The 22,579-nt window shown below is 41.3% G+C and overlaps 1 protein-coding gene across 1 annotated transcript; it reads left to right on the forward strand.

The window, feature by feature from the left end:
* Nucleotides 1-1,712: 1,712 nt before the first annotated feature.
* On the forward strand, nucleotides 1,713-21,911 carry tlcd2 (TLC domain containing 2). The gene is made up of 4 exons (XM_069147996.1): nucleotides 1,713-2,288; nucleotides 2,650-2,732; nucleotides 5,183-5,265; nucleotides 18,122-21,911. Exons 1-4 carry the CDS (start codon nucleotides 2,110-2,112, stop codon nucleotides 18,506-18,508), a joined length of 732 nt encoding a protein of 243 aa, XP_069004097.1. The 5' UTR covers nucleotides 1,713-2,109; the 3' UTR covers nucleotides 18,509-21,911.
* The last annotated feature ends 668 nt before the right edge of the window (nucleotides 21,912-22,579 follow it).

Here is a 22,579-nt window from a genome sequence, read left to right on the forward strand (position 1 = left end):
TGAATCACCATTAAAAGGCCAAGGTGGAATCTGAACCATTAACAGCAACCTTGGTGAAGTAGAATCTTTTACCTGTTGAGTTAACCAGACTGTCGGCTCCTAACCCTAAAGCTCTGAGTGAACTTCGTGAAACACTTTCTCCTGCCACAGCTCGTTATCCGGCGCCGAAGATATTATCTCCGATTTGTTTCCCCGTTATATTCTCAAAAAGATCCTGATGGAAGAGCTCTACGGCACCACTCTATATAAGGGAAGGTGGAAGTGACATAACTAAGGAGGGATACAATTAAACTTTTTTTTAAATTATTTATCTACACAGCGTGTTCTATGACAGGTAGAGAGATATGACCTCTAGAAATAGTTCCATCGTGTCATTTTCAAAGTCATTTTGATCAGGTGGTTTACAGCAGATTGGTTTTGTAACGCTATTTTACATTGAAGTCTATGGAGAGTCCAAAAGGGGTCGGGCACTTTTCTGAAAAGCAAAGTTCCCGGATGTGCCGGTCTGCGTTAGTAGTAGTGTTGCCTTAAAGAACTGTTCGTAGGATATAACTTCCTCGGGTGGACGGTCTGTTTTACGGAGGCATGTTTGCATTCTGCCTCTCCTAAAAGGTATATACTCTGTATTAAAAACCTATTGGTGGCTACTGTTTTATCGAAGGAATTCAACTGTACGAAGCTAATAAGCACTGAAAATAAAACAAGAATTAATCGTAATTCCTTTGTGGCTTTGGTAATTAACGGCTCTCTCTAAAAGAGACAAACAGAAATAGGCTATAAAAAAATTCTGTCCAAAAAAACTCAGTCTTTTCTCACAAGGATGTCAGCTGATATATTTTCTTCACAGTATAGATAGTAATTACAAAAATGTAATCATCAGTAGGCTGGCATTAATTTAACCTTCATCAGCCTCAGACAGGTACCTCCTTGCTGGAGAAATCTGTGGGTGACAAAGGGTAAACTCAACATAAATTTGCTTTGGGTGTTTTAAGAAATAGGCTTTTCAAAGAGGAACATAGAACAACTAACATGGTTTTATAATGTAGTGCATTTTGAAGGGCTGGATATCTCAGATTGTTTAATAGGCTACTAATGCCCAAACAGTACCTGACCATCAGTAAAAATACCAAAATATGACATAATTTTAAGAAATATAAAACATTTTACAAAAGAGATCAAAGTTTTCATGTCAAAATAGAAGCAGCTGTATCTTTCCCTAATTGCAGTCCAAATCTGGCAAAATTTCCATTTTAAGATGTATCTGATCAAAGAAAGATAATAAAAGAAGCTGAAAATAACAATTATTTTCTCAATGAATTGATTAGATGTTTGATCATTAAAATGTCAGAAAATTGTGAAAACTGTCGACAAGTGTTTTCCAAAGTCCAATGTCCAACGTGCAGCCTAAAATGTCTCGTTTGATCCCGAACAACAGTCCACAACCAAAAGATATTTTGGTATCAAACAGAAAATATTCACATTTGAGAAACTATAATCAGAGAATTTTAATATCTTTCCGTGAAAAACAATGACTCAAAACCAATAATAGGTTATCATTGATAAATTATGTCTCAAACCTGAGCTTTCCGGCAGCACTTGAACGCAGCACAACATATGTAACGTGCTTTTAGCCACGCCCCTTTATAGTAGGCGGGGAGACGCTGTTGTTTGGTTTCTATTGATGTCAAAAAGTTACACAAGCAAGGGATGGGGTTTTACAACAGGGCGGTTTCACAACTGTAAACAAGGCTTCACACCTACACTCATCATTCACATTTACCGGTTCCACCGGAGACCACAGAGCTTTTCTTGAATTATTAGAGACAGAAACATCTGTTATTATTCAGTCAATGTCAGTGGGAAACCCTTTGACAGATGTGTCCACGCCTTTTCGCAGTGGGCAATAACCGCGAAGGAAACACACGTGTTTTCTGCCTTTGAGAAGCCTCTCTCCTCTTCTCTTGACGGGTGATCAGAAATGATTGGGGACACACTGCCGGTGTGTTAACGCGAGCGTGTCGGTTTTTGTCGTTAACGAGTAGCCCCCTGTCTGTCTGTCTGTGGGTCACAGTCGTGGACATCTTCGCCTCCCGGACAAACGTTTCAGCAATGGAGTTGAGTTCGGTGATTTTAACGACAGGCGGCTCGGTCGGGTTTTTCCGACTGGTCAACGCGGGGGTCGGTAAACTGCCCGTACCCGAGTCCGCCTGCAGGAACGCGTGGAAATGGAGGAACATCTCTACATCGGGCGTTCACAGTTTTATCACTGCGATATGGGGGGTGCTTTGGTAAGTTCAGCCCAACAAGATTTATTTATTTATCTTTTAGTTCAATTGGAATCCGATGGGAAATAATTTGTTTGGACATGTTTAGCTTGCAAACATGAATGTGGATCTTTCGGCGCGATTTCATTTTAACATCTCTTAAATATATTTAAACGTAATTTTATGATCGTTTAATTTATTTATTGTTGAGCAAACTTTATTTTCTGCCACACTGTTGATTCGTATTGTAAATAGATTAATGTGTGACTGGCACTGAAAGTTGACTGGATTAAATGTGAATATTGCTCTCAAATAAAGTTCCTCCGACTGTGTTTTCATTTGAAACAATTTATCTAAAGTTTTTTTTTTTTTTTAATCTTTCCAGCTTTTTCCTTCATCCACAAATGGCAGAAGATCTGATAAAAACTCACTCCGTGTTTTCTCACGCTTTGGTGTCGTTTTCAATCGGTGAGTAACCCTTTTCCAGTGCTCAGTACGCGCTTACAAAAGGCCTGGGCTGCAGGTGGTGCTGGTGGAAGGTGTTTTCAGACACGTTGGTGTTGCCGTCCTCGGGAGGGGGGGGAGGAGGAGTGAGCGCGGGACGTTACCCATCCCATCTGGGCTCAATCTCCTACATGATACCAGGGCCGTTGGAGATCAACGGGTTTATATAGTGCATGTAAAAGTTTTATTTTAACTACCTAATGCAAGTCAGAGCTTGACAGTGACTTGCATTAGTTTAATCAGTTGACCAAGAAAGCTTTTAAATTAATTTTATGTTAATAACTTGCACAGTGTGCTTTTACAAAGTTTGCATTGTTTGTAAGAATGAGGCAGACCTTTTTATGCACCAGTGCCACTCCTTACGCAATGAATCAGCCTTTGACTTGTTGATGTGCTGCATCATTTCTCAAGTTTTCTGGCTGTTTAGTGTAAAATTGACTGACGTTCTTGAAGAATATGAATATCCACAATGTAGGCGACACTGAATTTTCCTCTTAGTTTTTGTAAACCTCATTAGAGACCTGCATAATTAGATCTTGTCTGATGTCATTGTGATTTTTCAGACCACGGTACACATGCCACTGCCCTGAAATAACAACTCGCCTTGTTTTGACTTTTTCTCATTAATGCTCAAAGTATTCGAGAGCAACAAGTGGCACGTGGGCCCTCCTTCAATCCACAAATTTATTGGATCTGTGCCAGGCAACCAGCGCTCCCGGAGGATTCCTGGGATGTTTGACATTATTAAAGGAAGGCCGGGCCTGGAGGCTGGCGAAATGAGGAGCAGTGTTGTTATGTGGAGATCAATGAGGGGCATTATGATCAGCCCATGGCACCGGGCGTAACCCCGTACAGTCATGTGACATCACCAAGTCAGCAACTACGCAAAAAAAGTCAGTTGATTTATGGAAACTATCCATGAGATACCGGTGGCAACAAAAAGGGGAGTCGTTGGCTCTAATGCGAGTGCTTCTCCCGAAGCCTCCCCACCAGAGAAGTTTTCCGAAGAGTTTTGTGCTCCAGATTTGTGGATTCATCCTGACTGTGTTACCAGGCTGCAAACCTCCCAATGACACGCCATTAATGATTCTCCACTTCTTGAATGAAGACCTATGGCTAATTTTGAGCTCTTTTCATCTTTCCTCAACACTAACATTTCTCTGTTGCTCTGAATGATCATTTATAAAGAGTAATTCTCTCTTCCCGTGGTGTTTCACCTGTTCAATAGAGTACCGAGTTGCGTCTAATAAAAAAAAAAAAAAAATACATGCTGATAGTAATGTTGCTGCATGGCTACATTTTGTTAATACAGTATAAAGTAAACACCCATAAAGGAATGCAAGTTAGTTTACCCAGACCTCTCACACAAAACGCCCCAGTAGTGTGACGTTCAGGTGCCACAGTAACACGGCCGGTATGAGGCTAAGCCAGGTGTCTTAATCAAGTTTTACTGGCTTTGCTGAGTCTTTCCAGCAGTGTTGTCGTAGTCATGTATCAGCCTGAAACCATGTTGTTTGACTAACTGGTTTAAGAAAAGAATTCCTGTATTCTCTGTGTAGACATCAGTCTGGGCTTTACATTGGTGTCCGGACCATGTTGCACAATAAGAAGAGTTCATCTTAAAAAAAAAACAAAAAAAACCCAAGACTGATTATTTATTTTTTTTGGTTGTTGTTGTTGTTGTTTCTCTTTCTCAGCCATTCTTCCTTCTGAGTGTTTTTAAAACGGGTATGTCAGACAGTAGTGAAGGAATCCTTGTAAAAACAAAGGGCTGAGACAAGAGATGTCAGTTAACTGGTACTTTTATTCAATATGTCCCATGTTCAATTCAATCAATTGGCTGTTTGTGGCAGAACTTGACCCGAACTCTTTGAAATCGTATGAACTATGGAAATCGAATAATGCAAATACCAGTTAAATGCTTGATTGTCATCTTTTAAAAAAATTTCCCTTTGTGGGATTAATAAAGTAACTATCTATCTATCGATCTATCTATCTTTTAACGATTCTTTGTTCTGCGGCAGGTAGAATATTTGTGAATGGTGAAATGAACCCAAACATGTCGTCACATCGACAGAAGGATCCTGATGTCTAATTTCCAACATAATGGGGTTAATTCCAGCCTCACCAAAGCCCCGAGCTCCATTGTGCACCTCCATTCCCATCCTCAACGCCTTCATTAATTTTCCAGAGTTCTGAAAAGCTGTCGCCATGGTTACGGCTGGTGGCGGGACGGGGGGGGTGGGGGTGGGGGATATGAATAGCCCCTCTCCAAGACGTATCTTGGTTGCCATCGCTGTCGTCATGGAAGCAGGGCCCCCCTGACACGCTTAATCAAAAGAGGCTGTTGGTTGATTAATGAATTGCTCAACCGAAAGATGACATTAACCTCCGCCTGTTGTTTTTCCCAACAGGTTATTTCATCTATGACTTCTTTGACATGGCGCTCAGCCAGAAGCTGAGCCAGTCCTGGGAGCTCCTCTTTCATCATGTCGTGGTAGGTCTTTCAAGCATCACGGCAGCGTGTAAAAACAAGCTTTTTATTAATGTTGGCCAAAATGCTTTTCACCTTTACTGTTAAAAACAGGAGTTCTGATCTTATCTATTCAAAAGCTTCTCACTCCTTGGATTTCAACATTCAGCAATTAATCAACAGACAAATCGAACACTAAAATCCCAACGCACCTGTCGGAAGCGTCGACATGTGTAAGACAAAGTACCTGCATTTCTTGTCTTTTCACAAAGAACAAGTGAAGAAACAACAAAGAGACAATTGTTCCAGTGTGGTAGCGTCACAGCCCTCCTCCCATTCTTTCAAATGCCTTCCACTCCTTCAGAATGCTGAACTCCTCCCGACTCCCTCACGCATCCTCTCACTATCCGCTGAATCACGCAACACTTTCTATCAGATCCCCATGAAAGCCAATCGTCTTGATGACATGGTGACCCCTCAGCAGGCGGGCATGTAGGGAGATATATTCCTGAGGGAAGAGCAGCTCAGATGAGTTAACCCTTACTGTTAACACCATGAAAACCTACAGGGGAACGACCTAAAGAGCCAATATAGAACTACATGGCAGCGTGACCTACACCCAACACCATGCTGGCGTTGGGTGTTGCCAAGCTCTCGCTCTTGTTGTTGTAGTGTATTACTCACCTCACAAAAGCCGTTTTAAGTTTTTATTGGAATTATCTCAGCCAGGATCAGAGTAGATTTGTACAGCAGTCCTGATGATGTCTATATCTTTTGGTGTTGACACATTTTCGACCGAGAGTGTGTGGAAATATTTTTGTAGAAATCAGAAATCAGGTCACCCAGGATGTAACAGGTGCTATGTAAAAAAAATTAAAAAAATAAAGCATATTGCAAACTGATGCTCCACTTTCACATTTGTAAATGAAAAACATTCTTGGTAAAATACCTGTATCAACACACTTTAATCTCTGGATTCATCTTTTCATCTCCCACTCCTGAATGATGTAGTAGGCAGGGACAGTAAGAGCTATGAAGACTGCGTTGGACAATTCTTTGACATTTCCTCGCCGTGCGTGTTCATCGAGTTTTTGGACTTACTGCACTGCTGAGTGTCAACAGGGGAATTGTCGCACAGCTCAAACACTTTAATAATGCATTAAAATCTCTCATCCTCCAGGACTTAACAGTGCTGCAGATATTTTGCTATGAACACCCCAAATGCTTTATGTCTGGATTTTGCCCTGTCTGAATCTGTATGGAAAGGCTGTTTAAATGCTGCAGGGGGGAAGAAGGTGCTCTTTTCTGCCCGACTCTCTCCTTCTTCCATTGTCACTGGACACTCTGGTGGGGGGGGGGGGGGGGGGGGGTCTCTTCTTAAACAGTTAACAGGCAACACATGTTGCACAGTGCTTGCACACCAGCTGCCGTTTCATCCGCAAGTCATGGGTAACGATAGACCAGCAACGCTGCCGTACAGCCGACCTGTTAATTGTGGTCATTTTTTCTTGTCAACATAATTTGTAAACGAGGTAAAAGTTTTTTGTTTTTTCTTGCCCCCCAGGTGAGAAATCAACATTTCATGTTTGTTCACAGTCTAGTCTTGTATTAGTTGGAGGAAATGGCTCTAACACCGCCCGTTTGTTGGTGACAAAGGCTTGACAGAGTTTGAGAGAAGATAGAAGTGTCTATTTTTGTTTTTTTCCGGGAGTCTTGTCTTTTTCCTCCTTCACTTCCTGGAAGTCCCGTGAATGGGCTTTGGGCACGCCAGCTGGCTTCAGACTGTCATTAGCGTGTGGGAAGGACGGAGACTTCTCTCATTCACAAGGCTCTCTGTGCTTCTCAGCAAGCTAACTCGATTTCTCTTTATTCCCTTTTGTACCATCATAAAGACTGTCATTCATTCTTTTCTACAATGTTCGCTACTTAATTTTAATGTAAGGCCATCCTCCCTCAGCTCCCTGGCAATCTTGGCCTCTTTGGATTTTTTTTCATGCCATAGTTATAAATTAGATCGTTGTGTAATACAGGCTCATAAAGCAACACAACCAGGTCAGTTATTGATTTGCAAACACTGGTCATCTGAAGTCCCAGGAGGTTTCCCAGTGGGCTAGCTCTGAAGCAGGTAGGACCAGCTGGGCTTACGATCAAGAGCAGAAGGTTGCCCTCTAGTTAATCTTCTCCTAATATTGGGAGCCGACAGATTCATATTTCTCCATTCCCTTTTCCTACAATGATAATGGCTAAACAATGGCACATCCAGACTAAAAATGTAATGGTGGCGACGTGGTAGAGGAGACGAGCTAATTTTGAGGCGGATAGAAACGACATGATTTGGTCCTGTGCTTCTTTATATTAATACATGGGAACCCAGCAAGCATCACAATACATATGTGCCATGCTACAGACAAATCTTATGTGACTGTACAAACAAGGTGGTTAAGATGACTGTAAATTCTGGATGCAAGGTGGTGTCTTCAATGAAACTCTGAACACCGTCTACAGTTGTCACACTTCTGTAAATGTTGGTAATGTACAACCGAGCAGTGTAATGCCAGAGACCTATTTAAGGTTATGTTGTAGATAGTATTATAACCACCATTTTATATCGTCACTTTTCTTCTCCAGTGTCTGTTTTTGACCTCTACCACGTCTTTTAAGGTTGTCAGCTTTAATCCACATAATTCCTGGTTCTCATGTCTTCACTTCTGTGATCCACTGTGAGGGTTTCATCCGCATGGTATATGCCATTTTTTTCTTCTTCTTCTAATGCCTGTCGCCATGCAGGAGAAATAATAAAGACAAACACTCCATGGAAAGTTTTATTTTTAAATTTTTTTCCCCCTTATTGAGTGAAGTTGAGAATACAGCTTTATTATTTCTGTCTGAGAAGAATGTGGGTCCTGCCACAGACAACACGCCTGATCCCATCTGTTGTAACCTTGTGCTTCCTTCGGCAAACAGGAAAGCCCGATAATTTTGCTAGAAATAGGTTGGCTTCTTTCAAGGGCCTTGTGTAGGGTTTTTTTCTTTTCTTTTTTTTAAGTGAGGTTGTATGAGGTGTTTTTCCATGCCAACCCCCATCTACTGCAGTAGATAGAGGTTTGTTTTCATACAGGCACAGAGGAGAAGCTAAAGTATGTACTGCTGTGGACAGGATCAGCAACAAAATTGAATTTAGCTACCTTAAAAAAAGAAAAAGGCCACATCAAATAATTGGCTTAAGTGTACGCTGCATTTACAATATTTTCACCACTTTAATTTGCCGTCAGACAGCATTTTCAGCATTTAGAAAGCGGTTCTATCTATCTACAATATGCTGTCTTGAAAGCAACCAGACCCGTTTGATAAACAGAAATTTTAGTTCGCAGCACGCAGGAGTTGATTGGTTTGTGTTATTGCGTGACTTTGGTGGTGTGAATGAATTAGTTGCGTTTAACACCAAAGGCAACTGAAGTTAAACTAATTGTATAGTACTGTAAAACCAAAGTTTCAAAAACAATTCTTCCCCATGTTGAGTCCTCCGTTTCAGCCTCATTCGCCAATAACTCCTGGAAACAGTGAGCTTGTAACTAAAAATGTGAGCCAGAGGAGAAGAATGCCACACAGAAGCAGAAGGGCAGCTTATTTTTTATTTTTCCACGAAGGATAAAAGCATGCGAGTAACAGTAGCCATGTCCAATGTTGTTCATTTGAGATTTTTATTGCTGATACAAAGTGGAAACCCCAAGAGCCAGTTTGGCCCTTCTTCTCTTTTTGCCTTCTCGCAAAGTTGGAGGTTTTGCAGCATGCTTTCTGTTTTTTGTTGTTGTTATTTTTTCCATAAATGTCTCTCCCCTCTCTCATTAAGCAGAACTTGATTATCTTTGCAGGGAGGGGCCACAGCGAACACGCCTCTAAAGCAGATCAGGGCATAAAAGGTTGATTTACTATTTGATGATCGGTGCCGTTTCCAATGTAAAGCGTTATACTTTTTGGGCTCTTAGATTTTGACGGACATTAGTGATATGAAATACTAATAAATAAATGCACAAATATATAATGATAGTGGGTTTTTTTAACACCCTGGAGAAGTAATTAACTTAACAACTGTCCTCTGCCATTTCCAACATTGCAACAATCATCCCAAGTGGCCGGTCACAAAAAATATGCAACTATTAATTATCAGTCACATTTCCTTAGGTTTGGATTATGTAAAGTAAATGCCACAATAGATCATGGACTAATGTGCCAAGTTTAAGTCTTTCAAGCCCTTTACCTTGAGCTTGTTGAAACAGTGCAGCGGCGGTTGAGCTCCACCCTGAGTGACGCACACAGAGATCAGAGGACAGAACCTGAATTTAAGCTCTTATGTTATAAAATGTGTGGAGGAACAATTTGTAAGTGTTCACATAAAAGTAGCTTATCCGGCTGGCCTGCATGGAGTTCAGCTATGTGTATAAACGTTTACTAAATAGGAGTAGCTTTTAGACACTTTCATTTAGTCAAAGTAGATCTCGGAGAGGCAACGGTTGGAGACCTCCGGTGTACAGTATGTTGACAAGGAACACGTTTAAGGCATCCAGTTGATTGTCGGATTTCTAGTTATCACCGAGTCAACAACACGTGTCTGTGTGTTTGTATCCATGTGACCTAGAAATCCTCTCTGCTGAATTTTCAAATTCAATCTCGCTCCCACTTTGGTCTTAGTGGCTCCTCTTGTACCAACCTCAGCTATGAGTGGAACTTGTCTCAAGTTACTAGGAACTAAAATGGGTATTTGTGGGTGGAGTGTGACGCAGTGTCATGAGGCCAACAGGGAATGTTACCTTTTGGATATATGAACATACCGTACTCGGTTGTCACTGGCGTCACAGCACTGGAATGACATGACTACAGATCCTCTCCATCTTTTCTCCCTTTAGAACCTGATTAACCAGTACGCATGTTGCGTCATTTAGTCGAACAAACGGTTTGCTGAGCTGAGCTAGATTGCGCAATACCAAGACACCAGGCCACATTGAGGATAATGATGACAGCGAGAGAGAATGGACCATGTACATGAGTTTTTGTCTGTTTGTGTGTCTTTTTTTTTTTTTGGTGCGAAACCCCGATGGTTCCCCCTCCTTCTCCGTGTATCCACAGTAGAATTGACATCTGGTCTCCACATGAACCTCAGGCTCCCCCCCCCACACACGCACACGCACACACACACAACCACAACCTCTAACTTCCTGAGAGGGCTTCTGCAAGTGTGTGCTCTCCCTCAAAATATTTCTGTGCTGCAGCGCTGCTCCATATTTCACACAAAATGCCCCCCCCCCCCCCATATCCTTGTATGACTTCCAAACATCTCCCCCTTCCCCACTCCTCCACCTACTCTCTGCAGCTTGCGCCGCCCCCTCACATGGCAGCAACCCAGAGAGCCTCTGTGCATTTATGGAATTGTATCTTATTTTTTTGTGGCTTAGTTTTCCCTCCCCATGGTATGTCTAGTACTGAGGAATGTCCTTGCCCACTGTGTTTGTATCAGTTCACACTCCTATAATGCAAAGGCAACAAACAGAAATATCCACAAATGGAAACTTCTTGTTTCTATCAACCACAGAGAAGTTGCTAAGCGGCAGGTAATGGCTCAGCAACAAAGTATAGATTGAGGTTAAGGCTTGTTACATGTGTAACACGCCTGAATTTGCAGTGCAAATCAAGCTGTGTGAACAAGCCTGCTATAACGTGTCTTCGGTCTATAGTTGTCAGAAAAGAGCAGTTGTGCTACAGTCGTATACACATGCTTTCCAAAGAGTTTCAAAAGGCAAAAGTGTCCATTGAGAAAAAAAAGAAAAAGAGATGACATTTGTTCCGGTTTGCATAACAACCAGGAATGATGTTTGTGAAAGCAGTCAGCGGGTTTTGAAATCTGAGGAATATATCAGACAGCATGCTATTAGTCAATCATGAAAAGCACGGTGTGGCAAAGTAGCAACTCTGCATTAGTTCTTCAGGAGTGCCACACCTAGTGATCCAGAACACAAACATTAAAAAGGTAGAGAACGAACTTGGCTGAGGTCCAGCTGCTGTGGGACGACCACAGTACTGGTATATGGTTCCAAAAGCCGTGTGGGAGGGTGAACAAACATGCGAGATTAGAGCGTAGGAACAATCTTACATTGAATATTTGTGTTAAGTGGAGTTAACCACTTCTGTGTCTTGGTTTCACAGCAAACCTGATATCTCCAGTGATTGTCAGTTTTAGTTTTTCCTGGTTGCGTTGATGCCAAGCATTAAAGACCTGTTTATTACAAAAATATTGTATTTCATATACGGTAATTGCTTTGAGGAAAAATTTGACTTTTTTGGAAATAGGTTTTTACGTATCTGTTTATTCCAGTGAAAAATCTGTTCAAAAATGGATATGTGGTTGTGTTGGATGAGGCTGCCTTTCCAGTATTTGTGCCAAGATAAACCAACGGGCTGCTGTCTATGTATTTACTTTAGACACATGAGAGCGGTGTCAGTCTTCACATCTTCAGGCCTTTAACACGGCGGAGGCATGACAGAAAAAAAATGACACGGCCCTAAAGTAGACTACAAAACCGACTCACTACCCTGCCGGGCTAGTTGTTTGGCGACGTTAATGCGCATGTTGTCCTTGAAATGGTTGTCTATGTAACTTCTGATGTATAACATCGGGAGGCTGGAGACACGATCAACATTGTCATTAGGAGTTGTGATGTGACGTCTCCTTTTAAAAGGATAAATGTGGGAAGTGAATGTCTGTTGCATCAATAGTGTATGTAATGCATTTGATGGGAAAGAAATGTTGGTGTTTGAGAGCTGAAGGCATCAACAAATGTCAAGCAAACTAAAACCTGCAGATGTTGAACTTTAGGGAAAGAGAGAGACGGAGAGCAAGGTTGGCATGTCTGGTTGAGGATAACGGGTCGGCTGCTACAGCATCGGGCTAACGACCCGCAATTTTAAAAGACAGCAGAAAAACTTTTCAAACAATCTCTACACTTAAATGAGAAAACTAGAAATGGCTTCTGCTCCGTTGCATATTGTGCTTCGTGAGTGCAGTATATGTCATAGCACATAGAAGAGCTGCTCCACTTTAACACACCGATTGGTTGATGCCTTTGCTCGCGTGCGAAAACTCAGAAATCCTCCCTCTAAAAAGAAAAACCTGCTTTTCCGCCATCTAATATTCTTGTTCTGCACTAAAACACTTGGGACATGAACAAAAAAAATATACTAACAAGTAAATTAATCTTGGGGGGAAAAAAAAACTCCCCCGCAGAGTAAAGACCGTAACTCTCAGTAAAAAAAAAAAAAAAAAAAAATTCTTATTTGCCAAAATGCTGAACTGTTCTTTTAAGAATGTGCATTTGCTGCTCCATTTGGAAGTACAATGGTGGTGCACCACTGGATGGTAATTAGTGCCGTTTCTCAATTCTTTAGGGGGATGTTTATCTCTTCTGCCTTTTGTCAAACTTTGAAGTATCAAATCATAATGCAGAGAGAAAGTGTTTCAACTGGGAACGTCTGGGAATATCATCACATGTAAAGAGCTTTCAGGTGGTTCCCGGTCAGTCCTAATGAGTGCAAAGATGTACTGGAAAAGGCATCGCTAGTTTTTAATGTGTCCTTGGCCACTCTTTTCAGAGGTAAAGCCTGAGACATACAGCACTGTGGAGGCAATGCAAACCACTGCTCCTCCCTTCAAACCCAGTGACTGAATACTTTAAGTGAGCAACATTCACCAAACAGTCAGTTCCACGTGAAAATGAGGAAACGTACGCCGTTCCCTTAAGTCTGTACTTGAAATGGAGCGTGCGCACACTTGCAAATGAAAAGCCACACGATGATAATTGATTGCATTTCCGCAGAATAATTATGTCTGTGCGCATCTGTTGAATTCGTGACCAGATGTGTGTGATTGGGAGGCGCTGAAAGTGGAATGCTGTCAGCTGACGGAGTTCATGCGGGTCGCATGATAGTAGTTATGACCTCTAGACAAGCCTGTGTGTTTTGTCAAACTTTGGACTTCTTGTGCATGCGGGTTCATTATTGTCTCATGTTTCCCAGTTGCACGTTCTCCTGAAGGACTTTGACTCTTTGTATAACCCTCCCGCCTTTCTCATCAGCCCGCCGTCGGTCTGCCCATCGCCAGATGGCCGGCATCTCTCTACGGAGCTGCGTCGTGGTTTCCTCTCCACGTTTTACTGCCCCCTTGGGCTGTGTAAAGCAAGCAACGCCTGTCCAGTAGTGGATGTTTAGGAACAGCAACAGTGTGGAGAGCTTATATCTTAGAAGGACGGGAAATAATGCATATGTGTTTATCAGTGCAGACCTTTTGAAGCAGTAAATGATTAATAAGATGACATTCATTCATCATGATTATTATATGCAAACTCCCAAAAAACGGTATCGCTGATTGCGTAGGTCATGTTTATTGAATGGTGCATATGCAAAGCGGTTTTACTTGTTTTGATTTCTGCGTTTTGCATCAACATCGATGCTTTTTTTGGGGGGGGGGTTTCAACAATTTTGAAAAAACATGGACTTCTGGCTGTTATTTCACCATTTGCTTTGCAACAATGTTTGAAAAAAAGACCTTTTATCAGCTTTTTCTGGCCTTGGGTCACCTGTCAGTCTCCTGAGTACTGATTACTGTTGTGATGTTTAACTAATCAATACCTGTAATCTTACCACAAACTTTCTTATCATGTGAATGTAAGGTTGACCTCTGGCAAGTGTTGTTGTTTCCTTTGAAGTCAAAGCAAAGACTTTTCTCTCTCTCTCTCTCTCTCTCTCTCTCTCTCTCTCTCTCTCTCTCTCTCTCTCTCTCTCTCTCTCTCTCTCTCCACAACAGAGCTCCTTTTTGCTTTTGATTTCGGCATCTCCATACTTCTAACTGTTCTCTCCTGCCATCTTAACACCCAGTGTTTCCCCCTGAAAGAGGGACGGGGTGATGGTCCCTCACCGGAGTCTACAGTACATCTAATTGAGCCCACAGGGAGAACATGCAGAGAACAAACACTCGCACTGCTTTGTTTTTCAGCCCTTTGTCTCAAATTTACACAGCTGGCTATAATGTAAGGTGTACTGATGCCAAGCTGTATGAGACAGATGTTCAATTCTAATTAAAAGTTGAGATTTCAAGTTCGTTTTGGAGTTTGGAAAAATATTTTTTCACAAGTTCCGGTAGCTGTTCTGAAGACTTTTTTCATATCGCATAATCGTCCTCAAATTTGGGAGCTTCAAATTTCCAACTTCAGACCCACGCCCACACAATAACACTTGCTCTTTAACTAATTCTCGCCTCAATTTAATAAATTTAACAATTTAATTTGGTATTGTAATCTTTTTAGATCACATTAAAGCAGCACCACTTTATTTTTTTATTGTTATTGTTCCATTGTGGTTGAAATACTGGAAATAACGACAGGGGTCATTTACAGTATGTCGGTTTCTGGCTGACTACTGAGGGTCCAGTTGGACAGTGCTGGCTCTGCTGCTGTAAGTGAAAGCCAAGCTTCAGCCGAGCTTATTGTGACAAATCCAGGTAATGCTGAATCAATCCCTTCATGATAGATCCAGGGGCTGCTGGGGGGATTACCGGAAGTCCCCCTCAGTGCTGTGTGCTGACAGCAGGGCTGGAAGTGGGAGTTGGCCCCCATCTTTCATGGATGATTAAGAGATGCTCACAGAGAGCCACCAGGATCAGTGCTGGCGAGCTGCCTGGTATCTGGTTTGCTGGTCATGCGGGGACATTATCACCCGATGATAACCTATTATGGTCCGATCAGTTTTCAGGTCCAAGCTTTTTATGTTTCACTTGTTCATTTACGGATAGGAGCCTTGAAAAGAAAATGTATTACTGTGGTGAAGAGGTTTGTCGCCCTGTGAGCTGCTCTACTATTGGCGCTTATACCAAGATAACGTAACGGACAAATGTCATTGGCTGATAGAACGCACCAATAAAATGAGACGCCCGTGTGAACTTCTGGAAGGATCTCATTGGCCAAAGGATGTCGGGTTTTTATTTGCTTCTATCTCCTTTGCAACTTAATGAAGTAACAGAGAGCCTTTGTGACTGAATTCCTCTCCATCATCTTATCGTAGATGTTTTTACCTCCGGTCCTGTGTTTTGTTGTTTATCGGCGCAGATTATCTTAAACTGTAGATGAGCTAGGCTAAAGACCACTGGTTAATATGGTTGAAGCTGTGGCCTGCCCTTCGGGTGAGTGTGTGTGTGTGTGTGTGTGTGTGTGTGTGTGTGTGTGTGTGTGTGTGTGTGTGTGTGTGTGTGTGTGTGTGTGTGTGTGTGTGTGTAAGCGGGTCCTTACACAGGTTAATCAGAGTGCATGGTCTTGTTTTTGAATGTTCAGGATAACAGGATAACGATCCTCAGAGCTCCTGGTGTCTTGGCTTCAAACCACCATGGATGTGTGTTTTCATAACCTGAAAACACATCCCTTGGTATGTTGTTTTTTTCTGTGGGTATCCTGACTATAAACTGAAATGACAGGACACCAGATTGTATAGGTTCACGTTTCATAGCTTGTTTCATCTGTCTGCTCTGTTGAGGACAAACTTTAAAAAAATAAATAAATAGCAATAATAATTGAATTTTGATTCTCCTCTTGTTTAGAAAGATGGATTCACTGCGAGATAATGTTTTTTTTAGGTTTTTTTTAGTTTATGTGCACGGAACTGCATATATCTATCTATCAATGATTGTTTGTTCAATTTACTGGCACCTGCTTTTGCCAGTGAGTTGGTAAATGTTTCCTGGATCCTGTCAGTTAAAATGATTTAAAATCCATCCATCCATCATCCATACCTGCCCTTTGTTGTTTTGGAGTTGTATTTTGCTGTCTGCTATCACATCGGTCACAACGTGTGACCTGAGAACAAAGCACAGTGTCCTTCAGCATGACAGCGTTTTTGTTTTTGTCACAAATAAAGGATTCTCCATCTCGTTTTATTTCAGTCAAAAATTATTTTGTCAAGTACAGGTGCAGATTACTTGTGATTTTAAGATATTAGGTTTTTTTTCTAATTCATGTTTTATTCTTAAAAGTGGGCAGAATTTTTCGGTTGCCATAGAAAGAAATTCAAATGTGCAAGCCCTGCAAACAATTTGTATTTTTTTGTTAGCAAAAAAAGATCAATTAGGGAACATTTTATTGTTAAGCCCCACTCTAGAGCTAAAGCCACTAGGAACAAAGAATTATAGTTGCTTTGCTTACCAATGTTGACAAAACCCTAAATTCCAGTTTGATTATTATTATTTGATGGTTGCTGCCAGCCTCAAGGATAACAGGGTGTCATTATGACACCTTGTTTATCCAGGAGTTTTCCGAGTCAGCGTCTGCATCACCTCCATTGAGACACTTGTCCTACCACGGTGAAATGTCACAGACGAGTGACTGACATCGTGTGTGTGTCTTATTTTTGTACTGAACAAAAACCCGTCTTGTTGACGAAGCCGTTTCCCTTCTACTTTTCTGACTTTGATGAGGCAGGCTGTTTGTGTTGCTTTCACTGTCATTGTTTGTCATTGCCGTTGTTATGAGCTGGTAACTGGTGAAGCGTTTGTATTGTACTATGAATATTGTGTGTGTCAGTCAGTCGGGCACAATTTAAAAAAAAAAAAAAAAAAAAAATCACTTTTCATTGTTCAATTCATAGTGATGGGTTATTTTATAGCAACAGGCGTTAGGTTGCTGATGTCTGTCCAACACTTTGGCAACTTCTTGCCAGATTTCTAATAGATTTAATGATGATTTCTGCTCCAAGGGTTCAATAGTCTAGTGATTTTCACTACCACCTAAGGTCAAAGTTTCCCCTTTTAATTGACTGCTGTTCATGCGAGTTATCTTTTAAAATGAATGATCCATCTTATTGGCTGTGAACTAGGACACTGTGTTGTCTTGATGCCATCGTAAACTATTCTGATGACATTTTAATGTGAGGTAGTTTGTAACCTTACAACCTATCACGAGTTAAACTTGGAGGTAATTTGAAGCGTGTCCAGTGAAGAAAACCTTTTTGAACTTAACCTCTTCGTCAGTAACATGCATCTGCTATAATGTGACGTTGGCAGTTAGGGATAGTGTTGACTGCCACACCCGACTTTCCTCACATGCCTTGTTGTCTAACGTACAACAACTAGTTGTATGACCTTTTTTTCCACGTTAGAGGGGACATCATGGGACGTCACAAGGAACACACTTGCACAAACACAAGAGGCATTTCCAAATGAGCCGTGACTGATTGTTCAGGACATTTTCTCACACCACACTGTATCCCATGACTCGTAACAACTACCCAGTGACCAACCAATTGGCTACTTTTTAGTGCTCTTCTTTCACCGTCTCGTCTTCACTGCCAACATCCACTCTTAATGCACTAACATGGAAGTTTAGTTGTTACAAAGTCTGAAAATACAATCTACAAGTGTGAGTGTGTGCTGAGTGTGAATGAAGCTGGTGAATGAGTGTTGGTGTGAGCCTGGTGCCTTGTTCCTGTGGAGAGTTGGCTGAACAGGAGACAGGATTTGAGGAGTTGATGGTTTTTACCATTTTCAGACTGGTTTTAAAAGGAGTTGCTGCCACCTTGTGGAGTGTATGTGTTCGTTAAATCACAGGCTTTCATAAGCACTGCTCAGCAGAAATGAGCTGTGGGAGTGGCGGCTTTCCACATCAGCACTGAAATCAATCATAGGGGCCATGTGTATATCTTCAAGTTAAAGGTAGAACTTCCTTGATACATTAGTTTGGGACGGCTGTGGCTCGGATGATAACCCTTCATCCAGCACATTTATAATGAATTGAAGTCTTTTCTTGTTGAATGCTCTGCCACAACCAATTGTGACGCTCCTCTTCCTCTGCAGGTGATCGCCTGTTTTGGCTTCTCCGTGGTCTCGTGCCACTACGTGGGCTTTGCCGTGGTGGCCCTGCTGGTGGAGATAAACTCTGTGTTCCTGCACCTCAGGCAGATCCTGCGCATGGCCAACCTTGCCGCCGGCACACTGTACCGGGTCAACAGCATGATCAACCTGGGCACATACGTGGTGTTCCGCATCAACACGCTGGCCTGGATGACCCGCTGGCTGGTGATCAACAGGGACAACGTGCCCCTCCTTGCCTACACGCTGGGTAGCGTGGGTATGGCCATCATGACGGCCATGAATATTGTCCTCTTCTGTCGGCTGCTCAGGAGCGACTTTTTAAAGAGCAGCACCCGGGAGACCAAGAAAGAGAAGGACAAAGAAATGTAGAGAGGAGGGGGGTAAGAAGCACGAGGAGGATTATATTCAACAACACACTTGTTACCGTCTACTGACACCCTGCCACCGAGGTTCGGTACCGTTTTGCCTGTTTCTAATACATTCATAGCTGGGAGACTGAGGGATCTTTCTATCTCTCACACTGTACAGGTACATGCATCCAAGTGTCATCCAATGGCCTCGCTTCAAACACCGACCACACGCCTATGATGCTGAAAGCTACATTTATCTGTCACTTGTAGTTCTGACAGGTTTGGGTTCTGTGCTTGTGTGCCAGCGCCATCTTCATGCGAACAATTCGAGGCCTTGTGAAATTACACCAAATGCCTTATTGTTCCACAGGGTGTAAAATGTAGGTCGTGACAAGTGGAGACGTACTGTTCATTAAACAAAACCCTCCCACACTCATATACACAGCCGCTGGAACCAGGAACAAATACACAGTAGCTTAAGTTACATTTTAACAACAGCTTTTTATTCATATGAAGATACATCTATAGTAGGTTATTTACACATTATGCTGTTAATGGTTAATTTACCACAGTAAAAACATCAGTGGCATCTGAATCCTTGTTGTTTAACACTCGCAGAGGTGAATGTCTTTTCCACCAAATCTCTATAACTAAAAACCGCCTGCTACCTCAGAACTTCAAACAGTTATTTGCTTTTTTTTTTTTCTAACACAAGCTTTGCTGTCAGTGTTTGGCAGAGTGTTTGTTATTAGCAAAGAAAATCATGAATTACCAGAAAATATGTCTCTATATATTTGTCTATACGGCAAATGCTAATCCTTGCTTAAGGAGGGGAATAAGGTAACAATGTAATTGATATAAAATACCTTTTAAGTGGCGGTTAAATGAAGCAGAAAAGATTTTTCTTTGATGACCCGATCCAGAGCGGCATGATGTTTGCCAGCTCAATAGATACGATAATTTGCCACAAGTTGTTTTAAACATTTAGGAAATAAGAACATCAATCATGAATCGGTCATACGAGGCTTCAAGTTCATTGTAATTGTACAATATAACCCTAATTTGGGCTGCACGGTGGTGCAGTGGTTAGCACTGTCACCTCACAGCAAAAAGGTTCCGGGTTCGAATCCGGTCCTGGGCCTGTCTGTGCGGAGTTTGCATGTTCTCCCTGTGCTTGCGTGGGTTCTCTCCGGGTTCTCTGGCTTCCTCCCATCATCCAAAAACATGCACCTCAGGTCAGGTTACCTGGCGCCGCGCTAGTGGCAGCCTGTTGCAGCAGCTCCCCCCTGAGAGCCCCCCTGCTGTAGTGAAGAAATTTCCCCTTGGGGATTAATAAAGTGAATAAAATCAAAATCAAATTTAAAAAAAATAAATAAATAAATAAAATAAAATAATACTTAGCAGCTTGTTCCCATCAGATATGGCAACAGCACTGTCCACCAACCACGCCTTTGTGTCCGTAGATCTTGGCAGAATAAAACATGGAGTAGCGCCTGGCTCAGTTGACTCATGGATCAATTACAATGGCAAAAAGAAAAGGAGAAAGGGTCCCACCCGACCTCTTATCAACAATCACCCAGTGACATCACTGTCCATCAGCCGTCAGTCACTTGAAACCTGCGATATGACAGGGAAAAAAAGGCTAAATGACGTAGATAGTTCTGTATTACAAACGACCATTAACGCATGTATTCCTCCGGTGTTTCCCGATGGACAGTCTGCAGTAGGAGCTTTCAGACAGGATTTGCCTTTTTTCATTTAGCCAATGTAGGACGTCATATTCGTTAACATCACCTCAGTGACCTCAGCAAAGCCAAGAGCACCAGAGATGTTTTTATTTTTTAACTTTTCCTGTAGATGTGCAATCCCGCCTTTAATTTGAAGTTGCCAATAAGAACAGGTAGATGCAGAGAAATTCCTGAGGTAGTTATCAGAACAAACGGGTCTGAGATCTGTGAATACAGCAAACTGTTATACGCACGGCTGCCTACTCGAACTCAAATTATAGCATTACAGTCTTCACTGGGATGGAAATATTTGGTGCATTTTGATTTTAATTTTTTTTTTTTTAAACTGGTTGGTTAATTGTGTAGCTTTGCAATTTGTTTATACTAAAGTTGTGGAATAAAGATGAAATTAACACAATGTTCAATGAGCTTTCCTGTTGTAAAATGTTAATTATAGAGAAGCTGATGTGATTGTGATTGAGTCATTTGGTTGGAGGGCATTTGGCCACCTTTTTCTTTTTGTTTTTTGTTTTTTGCCCCAGATACAATTTCCTTCAGCCGGTGTGTGTGAAGGCAAGACCAGCTATCTCAGCTTGAATCTGTTGATGTTCAAGACATAAAACCAGGCTGTCCAACCATATTACAAGCAGCATGTTCAGTATGAAGTAAACACAATTGCTTGCAGTTGAAAGTAAATATCACACCCACATGGTCATCTTGGTGTAAGCACTTGCAGCTGATTATGTGACACGAATCAAATCCTTTTCTATTACTCGGTCTGCTTTAAACTCAAAACATCACTGCACTAATGAAATAGCACTGATTGGGAGAAAATGGTTAAGTTTGGATTCTTGTTTTTGTGACTAATGCCAGCCTTTATTTCCATTATGTTGATTTGGGCTTGTTTTTTTCAATTCTTCAGATTTACAGGGCAGCTTTGTGGTTGTAGTGAAGACAATTGAAGTTCTTTTATAACGAGCGAAGCGAGCTTACATTTGTGAATGTGTTGTATAAGGCTGTAATGTGTTTGAACTTGTGCTTTTATGATGCCATATTTATTCATAATGTTGCTGTGTGCTTCAATGTGATAAAACCCAGCAGCCAAGTCCAGATGAAACGAGCTCCTGTACTGCTCTCTGCACGCCACTTCCTGCTCTTTTTTACCGTGCGATTCTTGGATTTCCAAACACGACTGTACTGAGGCCTCAAGATGATGCTTTGTATTTTTTGGCAGGTGAAACTATTTCAGGATGTAGTTGCAGAGAAAGTTGCAGCGGTTATGAACTAGAAATATTGCCACACAGCCTCATAATCCTCATCATGCACAATAAATATGATGGTTGACTGTATTGATCCTCACCGTTGCATTACTGGAGCTAGAGGAGAGACCGGTTTTTATATCACAACCAACAAATACTTTTTGTATTACTATGTCCTTGGTTATTCATCATAAACTGGAGACTATTGATACTGTGCAGCTTGATAACTTTACTCTTAAGCGAAGAAAAAACTAATATTCAAGCATTTAAGACCAAATTCTGAAAGCAAAATCATCTGCGTGTACATATAACGGTTTCATTTTTTCATGTTTTGGTAGAAATTGTTTTGTAATTAAATTTCCTATTTATGTTTGTATAATAACATTTTTTGTTTGCTGTGATAATACAATTAAATAAATAAATGTTATGTTTTTAACTCCAGAAGTCAAGTTGTACAACTACTGCATCTCATAACACAGTAAATCATCTTGATAAGCAAAAATCATACTATTTTCCCCTTTAGGCAAACCGTCCAGTGAAATGCTGGATTAATTTTTTTTTAAACACGACAGGGATTTATTCAAAAGCTGCCCCTAGTTGAAGAGCACCAACCTGAAACAATACAAAAAGAATGGGCAGTTGGGTGAACTAAAAGTTTGTACTTTTCGTTTTGAAAAGCATGCAACTTTTACGAGACATTTAAACTCTATTTAAATTCTTCTTTTCCTGCTTTTTGTTGGTTTTATTATTAAATGTTTGTATCTTGTGTTCTGTAATCACAATTGGTTGATTTGGAGGATGGAAGTGTGACTCAATGGGTTAATGACTTAAACCATAAAGGTTCAATATGTAAAATTGAAGTCCTGTCTTGTAATACCACTGTGTACCTTAAGTGGTAATTGTGAATCAGTGTAAATTCCAGTCTGTACTCCGTCCGGCTGTCAGAGGTTCAACTATTTTTTAAACTGGTGATTGTAAAGTGACAGTGTAGATTTTATGGACCCAGAACAGTGTTTACAGCCTTTGTTTACAATACATGATATCTTGGGTATTTTTAAGTTTTTGCAAACACATAGTAAACAGCTAACTTAGCAGGAGCCCCCA

The sequence above is a fragment of the Embiotoca jacksoni genome, unplaced genomic scaffold (genome assembly GCF_022577435.1).
Source record: "Embiotoca jacksoni isolate LCO1_2020_lvr unplaced genomic scaffold, fEmbJac1.0.p SCAF_14, whole genome shotgun sequence".
Taxonomy (NCBI): Eukaryota; Metazoa; Chordata; class Actinopteri; family Embiotocidae; genus Embiotoca; species Embiotoca jacksoni.